Source organism: Madurella fahalii (genome assembly GCF_045866475.1).
Source record: "Madurella fahalii IFM 68171 DNA, scaffold_2, whole genome shotgun sequence".
NCBI lineage: Eukaryota > Fungi > Ascomycota > Sordariomycetes > Sordariales > Madurella > Madurella fahalii.
In genome coordinates, this window is record NW_027263972.1 from 4870513 (window position 1) to 4891942 (window position 21430).

The 21430-nt window shown below is 57.1% G+C and overlaps 8 protein-coding genes across 8 annotated transcripts; 3 read left to right on the top strand and 5 right to left on the bottom strand.

Moving 5' to 3' along the window:
• Positions 1-402: 402 nt before the first annotated feature.
• MFIFM68171_04175 (uncharacterized protein) lies at positions 403-2049 on the top strand (the record flags this gene model as incomplete). The annotated part of the gene is made up of 1 exon (XM_071059595.1): positions 403-2049. One exon carries the CDS (start codon positions 403-405, stop codon positions 2047-2049), a length of 1647 nt encoding a protein of 548 aa, XP_070915696.1.
• A 1786-nt stretch (positions 2050-3835) lies between these two features.
• On the bottom strand, positions 3836-4780 carry MFIFM68171_04176 (Tyrosine specific protein phosphatases domain-containing protein; the record flags this gene model as incomplete). The annotated part of the gene is made up of 2 exons (XM_071059596.1): positions 3836-4170; positions 4264-4780. The coding sequence occupies 2 exons, from the start codon at positions 4778-4780 to the stop codon at positions 3836-3838; spliced, it is 852 nt and encodes a 283-aa protein (XP_070915697.1).
• A 1532-nt stretch (positions 4781-6312) lies between these two features.
• Positions 6313-7255, bottom strand: imp3 (U3 small nucleolar ribonucleoprotein imp3; the record flags this gene model as incomplete). Its single annotated transcript, XM_071059597.1, has 8 exons — positions 6313-6514; positions 6572-6654; positions 6706-6786; positions 6842-6871; positions 6925-6948; positions 7006-7036; positions 7090-7146; positions 7212-7255. The coding sequence occupies 8 exons, from the start codon at positions 7253-7255 to the stop codon at positions 6313-6315; spliced, it is 552 nt and encodes a 183-aa protein (XP_070915698.1).
• Positions 7256-7622: 367 nt separating this feature from the next.
• Positions 7623-8472, top strand: MFIFM68171_04178 (mitochondrial 37S ribosomal protein bS18m; the record flags this gene model as incomplete). Its single annotated transcript, XM_071059598.1, has 3 exons — positions 7623-7728; positions 7792-8162; positions 8239-8472. 3 exons carry the CDS (start codon positions 7623-7625, stop codon positions 8470-8472), a joined length of 711 nt encoding a protein of 236 aa, XP_070915699.1.
• Positions 8473-8734: 262 nt separating this feature from the next.
• On the bottom strand, positions 8735-11300 carry MFIFM68171_04179 (Complex I intermediate-associated protein 84, mitochondrial; the record flags this gene model as incomplete). Its single annotated transcript, XM_071059599.1, has 2 exons — positions 8735-8900; positions 9043-11300. The coding sequence occupies 2 exons, from the start codon at positions 11298-11300 to the stop codon at positions 8735-8737; spliced, it is 2424 nt and encodes an 807-aa protein (XP_070915700.1).
• Positions 11301-11701: 401 nt separating this feature from the next.
• Positions 11702-12706, top strand: MFIFM68171_04180 (uncharacterized protein; the record flags this gene model as incomplete). Its single annotated transcript, XM_071059600.1, has 2 exons — positions 11702-12062; positions 12183-12706. The coding sequence occupies 2 exons, from the start codon at positions 11702-11704 to the stop codon at positions 12704-12706; spliced, it is 885 nt and encodes a 294-aa protein (XP_070915701.1).
• Positions 12707-13338: 632 nt separating this feature from the next.
• Positions 13339-16618, bottom strand: MFIFM68171_04181 (uncharacterized protein; the record flags this gene model as incomplete). Its single annotated transcript, XM_071059601.1, has 6 exons — positions 13339-14996; positions 15059-15195; positions 15297-15367; positions 15429-15743; positions 15816-16465; positions 16525-16618. The coding sequence occupies 6 exons, from the start codon at positions 16616-16618 to the stop codon at positions 13339-13341; spliced, it is 2925 nt and encodes a 974-aa protein (XP_070915702.1).
• Positions 16619-17481: 863 nt separating this feature from the next.
• Positions 17482-19722, bottom strand: GTS1 (the record flags this gene model as incomplete). The annotated part of the gene is made up of 4 exons (XM_071059602.1): positions 17482-19251; positions 19308-19418; positions 19526-19542; positions 19608-19722. The coding sequence occupies 4 exons, from the start codon at positions 19720-19722 to the stop codon at positions 17482-17484; spliced, it is 2013 nt and encodes a 670-aa protein (XP_070915703.1).
• Between the last annotated feature and the right edge of the window lie 1708 nt (positions 19723-21430).

Sequence of the window (21430 nt, forward strand, 5' to 3'; positions counted from 1 at the left end):
TCGTCGACACGGAATCACCCAGCTGCACTTAGACCCGGGTACCTCTCCCGCGTCGGCGGCAATGACTTCCACCACGATGACTTGCGCCACCAAGAAGAAAGGGTTCTTCTCTTCGCTTGTGAGCCGGCACCTCGAGGAGAAACCGCACCCCCAAAATCAATCCGCCGAAGCTGGTAAGTAATTCTGCGTTGATGTCGACGATCGGCCGATTCTAGGTACCGGTTGTCTCGATGGCACCTGCTTCTGCTTCGTTCCACTCCACTCAGCGTCACCCACGTCGCAACATTATGAAAGCCAACCCAGCTGACCGCCGGTGTTCTTTCTTCAGTACCACCACCTGCACCTCCGCAACGCGGGCCCACGATTCGGCTTGTCCCTTGCGACCTCCAGCCTCAGCCAGCCATGCAGAACCCAACCAAACACCACCCCAGCATAGAGGATATGGCTAGCGGTAAACCCGCCAGTGCGACAGCAATCCTATCCGGAGTCGGTGTCGAGGCTAGTTTCAAAACACCTAGGCCCGATACCCTTTCATACCCCGAGATTGCCGATGAAGAAGCAGCACTTGATCAGTTTACCGAGACACCAGTCGTTTCGCGCAAACTTCGCCAGCAGCCAGTCCCCGTCGAGAGGCCGTCGCCAAAACTGCCGAGAAGGCCCTCCAGACGTAAGGGCAGGGGCTCTGTAGGGCGTCAACAGAGATCGCCACCGCGTTGCAATGGCGCTGGCTCGAACAGACGGCTCCCAAGGTCGCAAACCCGGCTTCTCCATCCTCTCGGTATGAATCCGACCAGGTTGTCAACCTCCACTTCCATGCCGCTTGCCAAAGCCACGAAGCATCTCGAAGTCTGTTCGCACAATCCTGGTATCGTTGATGCCGGGGTTAACGAAAAGATCAATACCATGCTAGCCGCTACCAAGGCACTGAAGCCAAGGGCCGAAACAGCGACGATTCCGTTGAGTAGCACCACATCGAGAGTCTCCCAACTCGTACGACACAATGGATTATTCAAGAAGGTGTCTAATGCTCTCACCGGCCGTACGCATTCCAAGAATGCTGCCAGGCATTCGTCGGTATACCATGGTCCGAACCTTCCTGATCTCCCCGGCCATAGAAACCCATTCCTACCGCCTCTCTATCTGCCGGAACAAGCAGCACATATTCCCGAAACCGAACTTCGCCGCAACGAGAGCATGAACGTAAACAGGGATAAGATCCACAGAGTGCTCGGCGACACAGACCAGCTCGCTCGGCTTCCCTGGCGCGCTATGTCGTTTCCAGGAAACAAGCCAGTCGAAGACCCCTTCACCGGACCATCACAGGCGGCGCAGCCGCTAACCGAGTTCGAAAATCGACTCAGGTCCAACTCAGCGGAAGGCTCACTGATTAAGCCGCTAGACCATGATCCCTTCGAATCCGAGAGGATCCTGCGCAGCAGCGTTGATTCGCTGCTGCCTTCACCTCCGATCGCGTCATCCACTCCTCGAGGGAAGCGGGCTCATCCCGGAATTGCGGATGTGAGCCCTATGAGACAGCCCCAGGTCCAAGTCGGCGGGAACCACCAGTCCAAGGTGCCCGGTAACAGTTCTAACTATGAGAACTTCTTCAGAAACTGCTTGGCGAGGCGGCAAACCAGCCCTTTCGCGGATGCTCTCGATAAGCGAGAGTCTGTTCGCAGCTGCCACCTGAAGCTGGATCCCGTGTTTTCTTATGTCCCTGTTATGGACAGTGCGTACCGAAAGAAACACCCTTCTCCTGCCAAGCACGACCTGGAAATCTTGATGAGGGATTTCCGCACACACTTCCCCGAAATTCCCCTTGGGCCAGCGGCGAAGCACGACGAGATGGATAGACTTTCACCCGGTCCGGTCACGGCACCGGATGCGGCGATAGGTTCCCCTCACGGCGACAGACAGGCTCGCGTCTCCCGTTCTTTGACCGAGGACCGGGTTATTACTAATGGCTTTGCAAGCTGCATCGACGCCAACGAGCCACACATGTCATCCTCGTATAGCCGCTCGTCCCTCGGTTACCAAGAGGTATACTGAGACCTTACCTCCCCATTTCGGCTCCAAGGTTTCACGAGATCCCTGGTTTTGTTGGATCCTGTATGATGATACCCATATCCTCACTTACACCTCTTCTACTATCATAACCTTAATATCACGCTTTTTGCACTCGGATACGGCGATGTCACAGTTCTCAGGAGCATTGCTCACGAGGCCAGATCTGCAGCACTCGCGGTTGTCCCTGTGCTCCCTGCCCCGAGGCGCAAGGAACGCGAATAAATGGCGGGGCACAGTTTCTTAGGAGGGGACAGATCGCGGTGCATTTATCGCTTTATCTAAGTTCGACTCTAGACAGTTCTCCTCCAGTATGTCCGTATCTCTGGAGCGAAGGGTGGAGAGATACCCTACGTTGATTTTTTTTGGCCGGGCTGGCAGTTGATGCTTTGGGACTTATCGCGGCGGTTAAGGGCATTCGGCCGGATATGACAAGCATGAGGCGATGAATTACTGAATTGGGCGTGGGCTGCCGTTATACTTCCCACAAATAATTCGACCAGCTCGCGCAGAGCGCTGATTTCAGATCTAAGTCACCCAAATATCCGCCTGGATGTTGTTCGGAACTGCTCGTCCCTTTCCTCGCACGTGATTTGACTTGGACCTGTATTTGTATGGTATTCTGGGGTATCTCGACTAGTAACTATACACTTCTATCATGCCTCAACTTTCTTTCTTCCCTCTTCCACCCTCTTTGATCGGCACTTAGATAAAACGCCGACGACGATGAGTTACTCGTCCGTCGGTGCCATGCATGCGACGAGTTCCGGCAGCCTTTTCGGTAAGAGTCAGTCAGGTACGTCCTCTACCAACGGGAAGATGAGGTGCAGTACGATACCTTTTGCCCTGGGCGGCCAGTCAGAGTGCCCTTGAGCCTAAGCAGGGCCCCGCTAATCTTGTCGCCGATGGAAACGTGCCGCTTATGATGGCGCGGGGCGACTGTTACTGGCGCGCGGCGGCGATGATGCGAGAAGAGACCTCCCCGCCGGCGGGGGGCTGCGGTAGTAGTAGTGGTGGTATGGTGATGGGTGACTTTGACCGGAGCGTGGCGACGGCGGGAGAAGAGACCTCCCCGTCGACGAGGGGCGGTGGTGGTTGTTACTGGGAGGATGTTGTGGCGACGCATGTTGGTAATTGTTTGTTGAATTTGGAGTATTGGATGGTAGATTCTCTGTGATTCGATTGTAGCAACGCACTTATGCTGATCATATCGACGGTTTGGAGGGAGACTAGAACTACTTATATACACAAATTGGTTGTGCCCCAGCGACACGCACCCATGACATCAACTGGAAAGCAAACGGCTCATCGTCTCTCATGATGAATATCTTGCTAACAAATATAGAATAGCGGGACCACCTTGGCGCGGTCATCCCAAGAAACCTGCTGCAAGACCCTGAATGCTGGGACCCTTTGGACCCTGGAGATCAAAATGGGGGAGTGCGTCACTGTGCCAGTGGCGCCAATGTATACGTAGTTTCTCAAGTGATTGGCCCCTTGTCGGCCAAGCTCGTCAGTGGCCGGTAGGGCTGAAGGACAGGGCCAATCAGAGGAGATGCCCCAATTTGAAAGTATGATGTCATTGAGGGGCTCTCAGAGCCAGCCCGCTACGGGCTCGGGGGTCCCCGCAATCCATTCAGTCCGGGCCTGGCAGTGGGCAACGTGACGGAATTTACAACATCTGGTATAACATTTTCCATGTTTATCACTTTGACTTCAATCATTCGGAAGCAGATATCCCAGATCTCAACCAGAGAGAGACGTGCCCGGCTCAATTTTCCAGCACGAGATTCCGTTTAATCTTGGCCAGATCTGCGTCCGAGAAACCCAGCGTCCTTTTGACATAGCCCTCAAACCCGCCATGCTCTTGCTCCACGACCTTGACGAACGCCTCCCAGTAGCTGATCTTCAGATTGCACAGGTTATGAAACCCAGGGGCCTCGGTGCTCTCTGCGCCCGTCCCCTTCAGGACGAGCGTGATAAGCTGCTCCCTCGCCGGCTCAGTCCCGATGCGCGATAGGATATAATCAAGCGCTACCGTCTCAGGGCTGGCGCCGGCCAGGCTGAGCAGTAACCCGGCCATGATGCCGGTGCGGTCCCGTCCGGCTGCCGAACCGCAACAACCCTTGGTTAGCTTCAAGCGGGAGTATACTGTAACCTAGTAACGGGACAAACCAGAAACAGAGAGGTGCGGCTCACCGGTACAATGAAACATAAACCCCCCACTCTCCCCCTGCGCCTCGCAATCCCTCACGTACTCCAGCACCGCCTTGAACGCCCCGGCATAAACCCTCAGCAAATCCATATACATTTCCGCATACCCCTTCGCCCCGCCCTCCTCCACAAAATCCTCCACCTTGATCACCCCATCCTCCTCCCCGGGCCGCGTCCACACGGTCTCGGCCCCGGCAATCGCCGGGTCCGGCTGCCGCTCGTGTTCCTTTGCCGAGCGCAGGTCAAAGATCCGCTTGATGCCGAGCTTCCCGACAATGGCTGCCGGAGCTTCGGCGGGCAGGTTCGGGGCGAGGAACCCTCCCGAACGGTAGACCAGGCCGGGGCGGATGGGGGAGCCAGGCAGGAGGCCCAGGTCCCGGGTGTTGAAGCTCCCCGGGAGCGAGACGAACGGGGGTTGCTGGAGGGCGGCGAGGAGGACGCTAGGCGGGAGGGGGCGGGTGACGTCTGTTTGGGCTAGGTTGAGGAGGTCGATGGCTTCCATTTTTGGGGGCAGGGTGGTTGTTTGGTTTGACTGGCAGGTTAGGTTCACTCGGGGAGAAAGAAAGGGTACTGAGGCGAGTATGTGGATTGATGATGTTGAAGACGGCCAAAGAGCACGCTTAGATGCTTGAGTTGGGATATGACTTGAATGGTACGAGCCCTGGAACGGAAATAGGAACTTGGATCACCGAAGGAATCCCGTTGAGGCTTGCCCTATGGTAACCTGGGGTAATACCTGAGCGGAAGCGGTGGGCATCGGGAGCCGCCCCGCGGACCGGACCCCGCGCGCTCCACACACCCTGCGCGCCGCGCCCCCTGCCTTTAACACCTGGAAAGGCAGGCGTAGGCACCCCGCCCTCGGGTACACCGCTGTTTTGATAAACATTTGCACATCGTATCGTGGTAGCCATCGTAAGTCAGAATCTAACTCTAGCCGGAAAATGCAGGGACGAATGCGCAAGTGTAGAACGCTGGGCTTTCCAAAGACCCACTGAACCCCTTTTTCACGTACCGAGAATGAGGCTTGTGAAACAACCACTGATCGATTTCCGTATCTCTGGTGAACATCTCCAAGTAGCACTTATCGTGATTCTCACGTAACCCTAACCCTGACAGAGTAGGGGTTTCAGGGGCAGGAAATGCGCAGACGAGAGCCGCCGACTTGGCAAAGAACATGGCATTCTCAGTCTCGTCTTCTCAACATTGTCATTCACGGTCAGTCGAGTCTACTGCCGGCCAATACGATGACATCACCAGGCCGCTGCCTTCCCCTGCCTCCTCGTTCTTCGATTATGACCCACCAAATCATACGTGCCCCGGTCATCACTGTTTTGATTAAAGGAGGGTCTACCCTCTACACCTCCCTGACTTGGTCAGGGCTCCGCCGAGGCCAGTCGTATTTTCGGTACGTCAAGTTTTCATGTGCCCTAAGGCGAAGTAGGAACGGGGGTATTTTTGACCGTTGGGAGGGGTGGAACAGACTGCTAAGGCTGTTGCATCTGGAGAAATACGGTAAGACTCGCCTAGGCAGACCGTAGCTCTCCTAAACCGGCACCTCTGCTAGCGGTTGAACTTAGAAATACCGAACACAGAGTATCCCAATCCGTACAGAAGCTCGAAACATTGCTCTCGATGTTAGGCCGTGGCCCTAAGAATCCTTCATCGTCTCGATGTTGCTCGACTCGAGGACATACGCGCCCGCTGCAGCACTACCCTATATAGGGAGTCTGTTGGCCGCACAAGCGCTCAAGCCGGTTGCCCCGCCTATCCTTCCCCGTGGGGATTTACCTGGCTTCATTTGCTACCGTCGATTTCGGTGCCGTCGGAGTCATCTCAACTGAGAAATCGGATGCTGCGACCGCATTCTCGCAAGGGGCCTCTGCCGGCCCATCCCCACTGCAACCAACCCACCCCAACCCTTTCCGCGGAACGTAACTTTTGACCACAGCACGCATTGGTTGTCATGGCTGTCGTGGAAGTCCTTGCTATCAATAGACCGCCATCGCATAACTCAGTCGGAGATGAAGGCGTTCATCAAAGAAGCTCGAAGTCATCCAGTTTGTCGCGATATTTCATGATGTTCTGCTTGATCTTGCTGCCCACGGTCCAGGTGACGAAGTCTTCCATGCTCCGCGTCACCAGAAAAGCGGGATCCCGAACCTCCTCGACTCCGACACGGACGTGCCCTTGCTCGATTAGTTTCGTGGCTGCTTGGACAGTTTCCGCCATACGGAGGCTGATGCCGCGTTAAAATACTGCATCAGGGCACAACAGGACTCGCAAAATTACATACCGTGTCATGACGACAGGTAACCGCCGTCTCGCAAAGGCAGATACTGTGACGTTGTGTTCGACCTGAGAGAGCTTCGACTTGGTCTGCCGATAGGTTAGCGATGACCAGGACACGGCTTGGCGGTAAACACATACGGATAGGACGCCCATATCATAGAGCTTGTCCAGGAGAAGAGTCTCATGTTTCCTCCTAACCTCGTTATCGGGCGGAAGTAGCTATAAATAGTCAGTCCGACCCCTTTGGGCCTCTCAATAACACAGGTCAACGCACACTTAGGCGATGGGCTAACTGCCGGAGGGACTTGACACCATGTCAGCTTTGGGACTATCCTACTTCACGCAGAGAGCACCTACACCGCATAGCCTGTTGTACTTGTGCTATTCAGAGGTCAGCAGCCGCAGTGAAAAGAGGGGGCCTGCTCTTGGAGGGAATACATAATCCTCCGGCTTCTGAATCATATACCGCCTGAGGCGAGTTAGCCAACGGAGAGGTAAAGTATCAGGATGGAGGATTTTTACCTGGCGACATCATGGTGCCTGTGATTATTATCTTGTTTGTAGTTGATGAAGTCATGCCTGCACGGAATGAATTAGCCTTCATTTTATTCTTCCGTCATCCAGCTTCAGCAGCCGCTACGCACTTCTTCAGGAGCTTTTGCTCGTGATACTTGAGTTTCCGTGTCATCGTCGGCTCGGTCTAGGATGAATCTGGCGAGCGAGCAGAGGTGCCGGGACCTTGACGGCGTCGCTCTCGAAGTTTTGGGTGGAGGAAAATGCTGTGCCCCACATCGAGCGGACAGTTGCCTGCCGCAACCCTGGGCAGCCTGCCGAGCCTGCCACTCGAGGGGCCCCACCAGGGAGTGGGCCAAGCACTTGCGGGCATCTCATGTGCCAAGGCTACTAGGAACCGGCCACGCCAAAAGAATATTCCGCCAAAAAGTGCAATTGGACCCGACTGCCCTGCGAAACGCCGTCGCGAGCATCACGGCCCGGGATTCACCGCCGCGAACGAGTTGCTGAACCCGGAACAGTCCGCCAGACATACAGTCGCCATGTCCTCCTGCAGGCAATGGCTCTCCTCGGCCGCGCGCCAGTGCCAATCCGGCCTGGGCCAGCAGCAATCTAGATCTCTCTCGACGACGACATCCGTCGCTGCCAGTCAGTCGTCCCCCTCACCAGCTCCCGATAAGGCGTCCATCTAACATAACACGCAACCGACAGTCAAATTGCTCCCTGGCCGCAACAAACCCAAGCCGTCAATAGTTAGGAGAGTTGCAGGGACCCGTCACAACCCGACCGAAGCCCTCCAGGGCCTCCTCAACGACACCCACCGCGACCGGGGCGGTCCCCTCTCACCCGAAGAGCGCCGCCAGGTGCTAGAGCAAACCCGAGAGCGCGTGTCGGTAAAGGACGTGCGCGCAAACGTCGTAACCGAAAATTACATTAGGCAAATGCCGCGCCGGTGGCGGACCGGCGACGTGTACTCGCCCAAGGACCTGAGCCCCAGGGAGATGATAAAGTGGAAGCAGGCGAAGGCGCCCAAGACGGACATTATCGACCTGCTGGGCATCAGCCCGCTGGACAACTACAAGGTACCGTCATTCCCTCTGACACACCCCGCGAGACAATACGATATTCGGGCAAAACCTGACAAGACCCCGGACGTAGAACTTCTCATTCATCTCGGAATTCATGACCGTTATGGGAAGGATCAAGCACAGCAAGGAGACGGGTCTGCGGCCCGTCAACCAGCGCAAGGTGGCCAAGGCCATCCGACGGGCCATCGGCATGGGGCTACACCCCAGCGTGCACTGGCACCCCGAGATCCTGCGATACAGTCGCCAGAATACGCCCATGATCACCACACCCCAGAGCACCGACATGTCGCAATCGAAGTTGTAGGGCGGGACTGTAGGGGACAGGAGCGACGCGTGCGTGACGACAGAGCCCCGTTTTGTGTCTGGGAGTGCACGGGTGACATGCACCAAGAGGAAGCAGAATTGCCATACCCCCGAGACCCCAGACCTGTATTTTGTACTATATACCAAATGACGCCCATGTACTCCCATGGCACGAGGAACCCTCTGTTTTTATACAAGCCGTTTTTGTACATGTACAAAACTTTGCAGCAGATCAACGTTGGACCGGCGTATGCATGCTAGATTTATGCCTTCATTGTCCTGACAATGTTGAACTTTGTGCCCATGACCGTTTCCTTGCGGCCCTTGTTCTCGAGCTGGGCCCAGATCTCGGGATATTCTGCCTTGGCCCACTCCTCGAAGTGCCTCTTTCTTTGTGTCCCGGGCAGGGCATTATACGTCACCCCGAGCCTGCAAGAACCAAGTCAGCAATGTAGCTCAATCATTGTGTTGCAACGAAGGGGTAAAATAAACCACCGGAGAAGGAAGAAAGAAAGAAAGAAAGAAAGAAAGAGACGGTAAAAAAAAAAAAAAAAAAAAAAAAAAAACTCACGTCATCATCCCCGGCGGATACCCCACGCTCGCATCCATGCCCCGAATCAACCTCATGACCTCCTCGACATGGCCCGACCCGGCAATGGCGCCACAGTACGCCCAAAACACGTTCGGCGGCACGTCGAGGTCCATCCTCTGCACCTTCTGCCAGATCTGCCTGGCGGTGCGGTCGCCAAACGGCTCGAGCTCGCACGCCCAAAACACAATCTCCAGGCTGTTGTACGAAGGGCCCTCGACCGAGTTGGTGATGTCCCTCCAGAACTCGATGGCGGTGCTGGGGTCCTCGCACGCCGCGTACGCCAGCATCAGCGCGTTGTAGAGGCGCGTGTCCATCTGCACCGTCGTATCCATCTTGAGCATGTTGTGCACCATGCGGAGCGAGTCGGCGTCCGGGTGGCGGCCGAGCCCCTCGAGGCAGCGCACGTAGACGTCGGGCGTGGGCCGCTGCGCCGGGTTGCCGTGCGCGCGCATGTGCCCGAAGATGTAGCACGCCATGTCGGGCCGGCGGCGCTCGAAGAAGGCGTCCATGAGCCGGACGCGGTGTTCGGGCTCCGTCTCCGGGAAGAACTGCCGGAGCAGCGAGTAGCAGTCCCAGACGCGGGCCGTGCTGATCTTCTTGTCGAGGCAGTACTCGACAAAGGCCTTGCGGACCTGGGCGCGCTCCTCGAGGCTGTAGGATACCGTGTGCAGGGAGAGCGTGTCGATCACATCGTACTGGTTGTCGCTGCGCAGGAAGGCCATGCAGAGCGAGACGACGGTTTCGGGCTCTAGCGTAGCGTGCCGCTGCTCGAGGTCGGCCGTGATGTCGAGAATCCGCTCAATGTCAGGTTCCGGAACGGAGCATAATGTACGGAGGTACTTGTTCAGGACGGGGAGGTCCTCGTCGTTTCGGACCTCGACTTCTCCCCTCAGCAGCTTATCGTAGATGGCCTGCACGCCGCTGAGGTCCTTGGCCTCCAGGCGGTAGTCCATCTGGAGGATGTAAGTAGTCGACTTGGGCGCGATGCCCAGCTCGGCGCCCAACGAGAGAAACCTCTCGGCGAGGTACGGGTTCTTCTTCTCGATGGCCGCCTGGATCAGGACGTCGATGGTTGTCGCGTCAGGTTTCAGATCCTTTTGACCCTCACTGTGCTGCGCCATGGTTGCCATCATCTGCTTGATATCCTCTACCCCCTTGTCCAAGACCAGAACGGCCCACTGGAACACAACGTCCCACCAGGGTTTCTGTGGGTTCGAGTTGATTAACTGCTCAAAGATTGGCTGGAGCCATTCCTGCTCGCCGGTCCGAAGCGCAAACCTCACCACCTCCATGTACGACTCGGTGCTCCGCATCCAGTTGGCATAAATGGGCTTCTCGAACCATTGTTTCGTTTCCTCGACCCTATCCCGTCTCGCGTAGAACGCCGTCATGATCTCGTGAACGGGCGGCATGTACTCGACGCCCGCCTCTTCCGCCTTCCTGTACTCGCGAAGGAGCTCCTCCTCCCTGCCTTCTTTAGCGAGGCCGCGCAAAACCAATGTCCAAAGGCTCTTTACCCCCTTATACACCTTGTTTTCTTCCCGTAGTTTTTGCAGGTACTCGGCGTAGCGTTCCGAAGCCTCCAGAGACGCGCCGTACTGCGTCAGCGCTGTGAGGAACAGCTGAAAATCGCCGCGGTCTTTCCCTCCGCTAGCTTCTCTGATCATCTCCTCGTCGAGGCCTAGCTCGCGCAAGTTTTGTATCCTCCGGTTGATCTCTTCGTACACCAGCTGGGCAAGCTCGAGGTGGTTGTCTGGCTTGCCCTTTGGCGGTTTTGCTGCTATCTCTAATGCCGCCCGGAGGTCTTCGAAGCTGAGATCCTCAGGGTGGCCGCCGGCCTCGGAATCTTCGGTCAAGAGATGGCGGAGCAGTCGCACCGCGAGGAACGCCTGGGTCGGGTTCAACACCTTGTGGTATCTCTTCTTGTGCCGGATAAACATGGTCCAGCCTTTCAAGAGGCCCTCCCGAGCGGGTGGTCGCGCATTCTCCGTCTCCAAACTCCTGAAGTGGAGCAGTACGTCGTAGCCGGGCTCCAGCTCGGGCTCCTTTAACTGCCGCGGAGGCTTCTGGAAGATGCCGAAAAATGTCCTACGAGGCTGCCGGCGAGCTAAGAGGGGCAGGGAGCGAGGGCAGGACGAGGCGGCGAGGCGGCGGGCGGACGGGGCGGGACATGGGCGCAGCGAGCCATGGCCGGCCAGCAGTCGACGGTACACATTGCGCGTCAGCTGCGACCGCATGGTGGGAAATCGAAAGGCCTAGGCAGAGCCAGTCCTGATGGCGTATCCGTTAGCTAAGGACGGGAAGGCCTTTTTTTCCTGTGGTCTCGTACCTGCGCATGTTGAGATGATGTCCAATTGCTGTCGCAATGGGTTCAGTGGCAAGCAGCTGTCGTTGCGGGTCAAGCCCAAGCTTTTCCACTGATGGATGACCTCAATTTGCTACTGAGCTACTGTGGAGAAGACCTTGGCACGCCGCTCGCCTGCAGCTGAGCGGACCTCAACACGGGCTAAAGCAGTTCTCAGACGCCAACCCTAACCCTTAATCCTCCTGCTTCTCATCACATCTCATTACCACCTCATCGACTTACATCCCATCACAACTCACCTCAAATTCACACCATAGACCACCATCCTTAAGAATGGCGCCAACACCGCCAACAATCGTCTCCCTAAAACAGGACTTCCTCACAACCCAAACACGCCTCCTCTCCCAACCCCTCACCCCCACCCGCGCCTGGCGCAACAACAACAAGAGCCAAGAAGACAACAGCCTCCCCGAAAAGGCCGTCGACGACGCCCTCTTCAAACTCAACCATCGCCTCCAACAGCATTCTCGGCGCGTCTACGCGCCGCAAGCGACGCGCCACGTAGCCGAGCAGATCGACCAGCTCTATTGGAACGCCGCCGAGGCCGCCACCAGCCACGCCAGAGAGGGAGATGGCAACGACAGTGACGACGGGGAGGGGGCAGCGGAAGGGTTAGCGCAGGGTGCCGACCTAGGTATAAACAACACCTCCACCGTCCTCCCTTCCGCCTTATTTCCCCTTTCCCGTTTCATTTTCTCCCCCCTGCTGGGCCCCCGTCATCGAACAGACCAGGCTAACCCCCAAAAAACCACAGCCGACCCGGCCGTCATCGCCACCCTCCCCCCGGAATGGGACATACCCTCCGAGGCGGCGTCCCACCCGCTCGAGGCGAAGCGCTACGCCGAGCTGGCGGCGGAGCTGCACGCCCTCGCGGAGCGGAGGCGGCAGGCCGCTGCGCGGGTGGCGCGTCTGCAGCGGATGAGGGCGCTTTTGGAGCCGTTCGATTCTTCTTCTAGTTCTGCTGCTGCTGCTGCTGCTGCTGCTGCTGTTGCTGCTGATGGCGAGAGCGGTGGTGGTGATGGTGTCCAAGAGAACCTCGTTACTCGCAACGGAGAAGTCGAGGCCGAGCTGCAGAGGATGAGGATGCTTCTGGCGAGGGTGGGCGGGCGGGTTAGTATGTTGAAAGGGCAAGACCAAGCTGCCCGTGGTCGCGGTAGAAGGAGCAGTGCGGATTCGAGCACGGGGAGCCTGTTTTCGGAGCGGGGAGGACCAATGGAAGTGGATGATGTGGAGATGGATGAGCGGAGGAAAGTTGGGCAACTGCTGGAGAACTTCTAAGCTCCCGGTCACTTGCTATATTTGCGTCGTTGTGAACGGAGGGCTATCGCGTCTTTGGGTCCAAGTGCGGGTGTTCAGTGGTCTAGGTATCGGCGTCCGGCGTTGGTTTGTGGTCGGCTGAGTTCAGGAGAAGCCCGTTCTTGCGGCTAATGATACCCAGTTACGAAATATCACATGGTTAAAAGGGGGAAAAGGCTATACGTACAATCGTAACAATCAACATTGAGCAGTGTGTCCCTCCCACGGGGAATCAAGGCGGCCACATAACTCGTACAACCAACGCCTCAGTAACAGCGATTGCACCAAGAAGGAAAGAGAGAAGAAGCTTGCAGTAGAACTTACACTGTTTAACTGGGGGATAAGCTTCCGAGCGATGTGTCGGGCTTGTATGTGTGTGGTAAACTGAGTAATGCATATGGAAGAAAGAATCATCTTTATCCAACGCATACCTTGCTTTGGCATGGCACGGTGAAACTGTAGAGCTTGTATATTATGGCTCCTCTTAACTACTGAAGGAAAAACGGTAACGACAATCCTGACACCTACCAACCGAGAGACTCCCCGTTGTTTCTCTTCCGCACCTACCTGTCGTAGTCAACCAGGTTGTTCTTCGTTTCTTCCACTTAACCCTCCTACTTCCGCTCCACAGACGCCTTACCCTTCGAAACCCTCAGCATCTTCGGAGACTCCAGTGTCGCATCCTTAGCACTGTCATCCACATCCAGCACTGTAGTCTCATCCCTGTACTCCTCCTCCTCCTTCTTCTTCCTCTCCTCGTCCTCCCCCTCATCCTCATCCTCGTCCTCACTCTCGTCATCGCTCATTTCATAATATCTCGGCCTCACCACACGCATCTTCACAAGCCCTTCGGCGTCCTTGTCCCCCTCCGCCACCTTGTAGTAGATCCTTAGCCCAACGACAGCGACGGCATTCCACGGATCGATATCGAAGTCATCTTCCGCCCCTGACCCTGGCCCTGGCGGCGGATGATGGGGAGGCGGGAGGAACCTCCTCTTCGCCCGCCGATCTTCCTCGTCAAGTATGTCGTTCAGCTCGGTCTCTGAGACTGGCGACATGCTCCGCGGGCTGCACAACGAGGGGTGGTCCTCAAAGTCGGCTGGCGGCAGGCCACTCCCAGGCGGGAAGGCCGGGGGTCGTCGTCCTCGAGGATAGTCCCTGGGGGGGCCCTGGAATTTTCTGGCGTAACCGTGAACGCTATCCCCATCTGCTGCATTGTCTGCGGGAGTTTCGGCCCCTTTCGCCGGGCCGTCCGGAGCGGAGCACTGGGAGCTCTCGAATAAGGTGTCTGGATGCGTGGCCGTAACCCTTGGGTCGTTGTCTTCAGCTGGAGCAGGCACAGTCTCCGACGAAACGCTTGCCCCTTCCTGCACAAAGCCATTGCCGTCGGTCTGTTCTTCTTGCGGCTTATCCATGTCCCGAGGCTCAGGGGGTGCAGGGATTGGGGTTGGACCCCTTTCGCCGTGTTCCGCGTCTGATTCCTCCTCTTCGGTCGGGCGTTGTCTAAAATCGTCCCTCCCGGCTCTCCTCCTTTCAGAGTCTCTCTGACGGAGAAATTCCTTCCGCCGACTCTCGACTGCTTTGCGTTCCTTACTGTACCTGATCTGCTTGTCCTTCATGATCTCCTTGCGCAGTTTCTCGAGGCGCTTCGCTCTTTTGCCCTTCTCGTACGCCTGCCGCTCGGCCTTCTCCTCGGGCGTCTCCACAACCCTGGCTTTGCTGTGCGCCAGATCGTACGCCAGACCGATGCGGAGCAGCTTCTCACGGTGGGATCTCGCATACCGGCGCACCACATCCTCGGGGGGGATTCTCCCCGTGAAGCGATACGCTTCGATCTTGACCAGAACTGTGTATTCGCCTGCATCGAGGTCGAGCTCGACATTGCAAGAGCGCGGCATGACGTGCGTGGTCTGGGCGCGGACCAGGTAGTCTTCTTCGCCGGCCTTGTGGATGCGGAAGCCCAGGCCAAACCCATACTCGCCCTCGAGGCCACGGAAATAGCGATCGTCGAGCTGCGAGAGAACGATGACCACGGGCCCTGGGTTGGCTAGCGTGAAGGCGAACTTGGTATCGTGATATTCCAACGTCCATGGAACGTTGAGCGACGTCCACATGGACGTGACTTTCCAGTCGGGCCCAAAGAGCCTTGTGCGGTGGAAGAGGGTGTATTTGCGCAGCAAATCCTTGTACGAAATCCAGAATGCCCCGTCGTCACCGAATCGGTGGCCCAGCTTTTGCAGCCACTCCGGGGTCCATTCCTTGGAGCCGTCACCTGAACAGTTGATTTAGCGTTGGCTAACGTGACCGGGGATGATTTGCAAGTTAGAGACGTACTCCATGGCCCTTTCCATTCGGACCTGCCCCACGGGTTCTTGAGTAAGAGAAGCCGCTCGCCATCGATCTCGACTGCTCGCATAACCGAGTAGGCGTGGTTTTCCACGATGCCATTTCTGTGTCCATATCCGTGGCCCCTGATTCAAAGATTGTTAGCAGCAAAGTAGATTGCAGCAGCGCGGCCACCGACGTGAATATTGGGGTCCAAGACATCCAGCAACTTCCGAGATGAACCTACCAATGACCGGTTGAGCAGCCGAACAGGAAATCCTCGTTGACCTTCATAAGCTCTTCCTTCCAGAAATACTCCTAGGCCGGGCGGTTTAGCTTTCTTGCCTTGAATTAGCATGCTCGGGACGGGCCAGCTCACCGTGTCGAGTATATCCGTCGTGAACACCTCGGTGCTGACGCCGCCGGTCAGGTCTTCGACGCCCTCGCCGGTCGCCCCGCCCTCGATGGCGGCATAGTCACCGTGGGCTTTGGCATACGCTTTCTCCAGCAACGGCAGCCATGTCTCGTTTGGGTTCTCGCACTGGGCAAAGTACAAGGCACTGCTGTTGGACTGGTACGTCTTCTTGTACTTCTCCTCGGAGTCAGGGCGGTGGATGTCTTCCCACAATGCGCGCTCTATATTCCTCCGCGAGCCCACATAAAGCTGGTCGTAATCGGGCTTGATCAGGTACAGCTAGATGGCCGGGGCTTCAACGTTTTGACTCAAACCAAAACAGGCCGGGCCGGTGGGATGGGATATATATACCTTGTCATCTATGATCTCGCTGATCCACTCTCCATCCCGATGGAACACAAACCCGTACACGCCCACATCCTGGTTGTGGGCGACGCAAATGCGCTGGATCAGGCCGGGCTTGTTGCTCAGCGTGCACAGTGCCGCCATCAGCCAGCAGTCACCGTCCTCGCCCTGGCGGACATCATGGGCAGTCGGCCCGTCGATGAAGAACTCGGGCTTATCAAAGATCTCTCCCACCCGCTTCACCGACTTCGGGTCGAAGCGATAGCCTGGCGGGTTGTCCCTGGAGGGTGGCGGCCCAGGAGGCGGCCCAGGAGGCGGTCCGGGAGGCGGTCCGGGAGGCGGGTGAGGAGGCTGCGGCCTGTCAACAGTGCTGTCGTCGTCGGGCACGTGGGAGTCCATGCGGATGTTGCTCAACGACTCGAGGCAGTAACGGCGGCCAGTCCTGAGGTCGTACTCGAGATCGAAGTGCGTGTCGCGGTACTTTTGATTAGTGCGGCGACATTCGGCCACAATCTTGTTGACTTTGGCACGGCACAAGGCAGCTGCCTCCTCGTACGAGGTCGACGCCGTCTTGCTCCGGCCGCCTGCAAGGTCTTTAGCTGCCGAGCGCTTGGCCAGTCGCTCCGCGAGGACATTCTTGGGGAGGATGGTTGTGACTGCGGCGGAGCGGGGTTAGTTCATGTACAAGTATTGAGGCTCCACGGTTTCATCCTACCCTTCCCGGGCGCCTTGGTAGTGAAGCTATCCCAGAACGCATCGATCCTCTGTTGAGGTGGCGTATGCCGCGGCTCGGGCCCACGGAACGACATGACGGCAATTGATTCGACAGGATGCGGTTGGACACCAACCAGCCAAGTCTCTCTTAACTATCGTAGGTAGTTCTCCTGAATCGCGCAATCCCCTCGAGCAGCGAAGGGACACGCCGGAAAACAAGGGAGCAGGGTTTTTACAGGCCTCTTGACAGTTTGAGCGGCCGCGAGACAGCTTATATGCAAGTCGGCTTGCAATCCTGTGAGACCGGGGCCGCAATTGGCTGTGCGGCTCCATGCGATGATACCCTCCGGTCTCCTCCTGCATAAGGCTGTGGCAGCCTGGAGGTGAAGTGTCCACGCATCCTTGCGAACCAGCTGGAAGGCAGCTCTGTGTAACGTGTAGCAGTGTGTGGCGAGGCAGCTGCATCGTCGACCAACCTGCTGCTCCATCACTTCGCCGCGCCCTTGAAGGGGAATTTCTCCATCTTGTCGGTTTCGGTAAGGCTGGAGCGCGAGGAGCACGAGAGTTCGCTGGGACTGATCAAGCGTGCGCAGGAAGCCAAAGCCGAACTCCTCTTTGCAAGACGAGGCCTTTACACAGTAAAAGGTGCGCGACCTGATTACCGCCTTGTTTGCCTTTTGTCAAAACATAATGCTAGTCAGCAGACATGCATCGCTATTTGCCTTGGCTAAGCATCCCAAGCCCTTGGGGTCAAGCTGCGAAAATGATTAGGTACATTAGGTGCACACCAATTAACCCAGCTGCGGCGCCCCCGACAATGCCGTATCATACAGCCTGCCAATTGCCGTCCTATATACAAGAATCCCCTGTTGGCAAATCCCCCGCAACGCCAATATTGTCCCGTTTGCAAACCTGTGAACATGTATCCATCGCAACCTCTGATGCAACCAACAACCAATCAACGTGTATCCCTCGCACTCAAACTGGCAAATGCATCCGGAGAGTGTCGTCCGTTTGACCACTCCAGCCCCACAGCCATCATGCTTTCTCGACTAACATTGTGCTTCGGCGTTGTGTCCACGAGCTGTACCGGTTGCGCTAAACCCGTTGACAGCCCGTTCCGGCCAGTACCAGCCCCCATGAACGGGTTCTTGCTCCCTGCCGCTGGACTAACCGGCGTCGGTTGCGATTGGGGCTGTTGCTGTTGCTGTTGCTGTTGCTGTTGCTGAGTCTGGGGGAACGTCTGCGAGGGGAAGAGTGAGTTGGGCGTCTGGGCCGGGGTGGTCTGGCCAGCGTCCTGGCTCTGAAATGACGTCGGGCTCGGAGCCAGTTGCGGGTAGTTATACAGTGCCATTATCGACGCTTTATCCGGCCGCTGTTGTTGTGGTGCGTAACCTGTCATCTGAGGAGTGAGACCCATGTGCTGGGGCGTCTGCATCTGCATCTGCATCTGCATCTGTCCCTGCCCAGGTAGCTGCTGCGCCGCCGGCGTCATTTGGTTGAAGAAGGGGTTGCTGGTGTGGGGTTGAACGGGCTGCGCGTAAAAGTTTTGCTGTGCCTGCTCCGGTATTTGCGTGAGAGTCTGCGGCTGGATTCTTGTCGGCGACCGAGTGAACGGGTTGTTGCCAACGTTGCCACTAGGCTGGGCCGTGTTCACCGATAGGGGTTGCTGTGGCGTCTGCGTCGTGAAGAAGGGGTTATAGCCGGCCATGGCTGGCTGTGCCGGCGGAGGATAGGTCTGGTTACCGTTGATCGCCATCATGGAGTAGCCCTGTGACGCAGATGGGAGCGGGGCTGTCAACGGAGCTGTCAGGGGCCCGGCCATCGGCTGCTGGTACAGAGCCTGAGGGCTTTGCTGTTGGGCGAGCCCTCCCGTGTGATGTGGAAACAGGGGCTGTGACGGCGGCGCGAGCGACATGTTCTGGAACGCTAGGTCGAGGGCGGAGGGCGTGGGCGTTTGCTGGGGCGCTCCGAATGGATTCGTGGACAGGTATGGATTCTTGGTCTGTAATGTACCGGTCGATTGTGAGGAGAGCGGTTGCGGCGGCGGCGGGGTGTCGAGCATGTCGAAGGGATTCGTGCTTGCTGGGCTTATCGGTCGAGTGCGCGGCGCCTCGGAGGCGGACGTGGTGGTTGCGGGTGTCAAGCTCCTGGCTACCGGCATCGTCGCGGCCCTCGCGGGTGCGAGCAGCGTGGGCGACCTCCCATCCCCTTCGCCTAGTCGGACGAGCGCCTCGATGGTCTTTTCCAGATTCCCCCCTACCCCCTTTAGCACCATGGCGTTCCGATGATCATCCGCAAAACCCATGTCGCGCAGTTTAGCCAGCTTGCGCTCTGTGTCATCGCCATCCGCCCGGTTCTGCTGAATACTCGCGCCAAACACGGGAGACGAGTTGTTTCGGGCTGGCGGTCGTGGCGCATCTCGCGGGCTGGTCGGTTCCTGACCGGCACTCGCCTTTTTCGACTTGGACCCCAGCGGGAATATTGACGAGGCGGACCGGAATCCGAATCGGCTCGGTGTCTTGGGCGGGAGCGGAGGAGGGGTGTCCGAGTCGCTGCTCCCGGTGTTGGGCCGCTTGTTCGCCGATAGGGTGCGGCTCATGTACTTTTGGCGAATGAATCGCTCCATTGCGCTATCGGCTTCGTCGGCGTCGATGGGGATTGCCGGCTTCTTGTTCTCGGGGTTGTAAAGTTTGTTGGACACGACGTTGCCGACCTTCCTCATGTTCTAGACTAGACATTAGCGAGGCCTAGGGACAACGCTCAGCCGCAAGGCCCGCTTACGTCGACCTGTTCGTTGGTCCAGCTGTCCATGCTCAGCGACTTCACCTTGGACACGTGGGTGCCCAACTTGCGGTGGATAGTGGCGCACCGCATGCAGAGGAAGATGCCCAACTGTCACCGCCCCAAATCAGCGTCAGCCTTGCCGTTCGCGCATGCAGGAACAAATCTTGGGCCTCTGGAGCTTCCAAGGGAAAGGGTCAATGGGGGAAGAAACGTACGCTCCATGATGCCCAAGCTGGAGAAAGGAGGGTTAGTCCGAGAGGGCTCGCGCAAGCAGTTCGGGGGAAAAGGACCCATTACCTGGATTCCGTGCTTGACAGTCGGCGCAAAAGTTGTTTCCAGGCACATTGTGGACGAGATCCTGCAGAACCTTTTCGTTGCGCGCCTGCTGGCGCTTGCTTAGAGCTGCCGACATGTTGCTGGCGGCGTGTTCCTAGACCGACCTCGTGTGTGTTGCGGTTCCGTCCCGTTGTAGGTTCCGAATTCCTCGGGGTGGACAGCTCGGATCAGAAAGTTGGGAGCGGCCACACGGGCTGGGGAACAAGGGTCCGCTGGGAGGCGGGGACGCCAATTAACAGGGCTGGGCGGGATGGGCTCGTCCTCAATCCAGCAACATTTTTGTCTGCAGCGGGAAACCCGGAATTAGGGTTGATACCACTCCCTCTCTAGGTTTCTGGAGAAATTCTGCGGCGGAAACCCAAACCGGAAGAGACAACAACAACCGGGCCCTCGCGGCAACAATTTGGCGGTCCCAGACACATGACCCCCCTCGGCCCAGGCCTCTTTCTTTTCTCCTGAGAGCCTGCAGCGAGTCCGCACAGCTACTGCAGCGCAACCCCAGGACGGTGGGGCCCAGGTATGGATCGCTAACGTTATTGCCCTGTAACAATGCAGCGCTTCCTGCAGGGTTACGGGGCTCAATAAGGCAAGGCGAGAGAGGTACTGTACAGTACTGCACAGTATGTACTGTGCCTGAAATTGTGCCGGAAACGACGGCCATCACACTGCAGCTATTGCAGGCAGTTGCGGCCAGACCTGGGGAAGGGGATGTGCATCCCAAGAACCCGGCGTTTATCGCTGTCGTCGACTTTATCCGGTCGATTCCCCAATTCATCCAAAAGCAACCGAGACCATCACGTTGCTGTGTTCCGTGGCGCTGGGACCGCTTTGGGCACGCGGGAGGCTGGGGCCAAGAGCGCTAAGATCCAGTGCAAGGGCCACCGAACAGGCTGTTTCCAGGGGTCTGGCCGGGGGCCTACAGTACAACGTGGCCTGTGCGGGTTCGCTCCGAGCTGCGGTTTTGTTTCTGAGAAGCAGCCCAGCGTTGCCCCTTTCTCACCAGCGCAACGCTGTCCAGAGAGATGATATTCGCTGCCAGCCGGGAGGCTAGAAGATCTGCTAATGGCTGCAGGGATCATCGCCAGGCAGAGGATGTGCACTCCGTAGACGATGCTCGACAGTAACTAGCAGTTGCCGCGCGAACGCGCTTCATCCCCTATTGTGATTACAGCTAGATACCGCACATTGTGTCAGATTATGAGAGCATGCGCCTGTCCACATAAGGTACCCGGTGTCAACCAAAAGAGTCGACTGCGGGTGCAGGGCCGGCGTTGCACCAACCTTAACCGCTCAGACTCTCGGAACTGGAACCTCGGAGCTAATCACTTATACAAACCGCCCGTAAGTGTGTTGAACGGCCTAAGGGAGGACGGGCGAGTGTGTTGCATTATCTCAAAGGTGCTTCGATCTTGTTGTATTATTTTCTCTCTCTCTCTCTCTCTCTCTCTCTCTCTCTCTCTCTCTCTTTTTTTTTTTTTTTTTTTTTTTTTTTCCAATGTCTCCATTCCCTTTTCTCTCTGATGGGGGCGTAATGAGCCAGGGAGCTGATTAGAACAAGCCACATTAAATAGTATGTTAGCCGAAAGCAGCATCATGGGCTACATATCACCCACTGCAAGTATTCCCACACCACCGCTCCAAGCTCTAGGGATCACAGATAGATGAATGCCAAATAGAAACCGCTCTCGCATGCAACACACATACCACACGCGAAAAAGCTTGGAACCCCCATCAAAAGGCCAATTCTGATCATGTATTAACCCCTGAATTCAACCCACTCATGA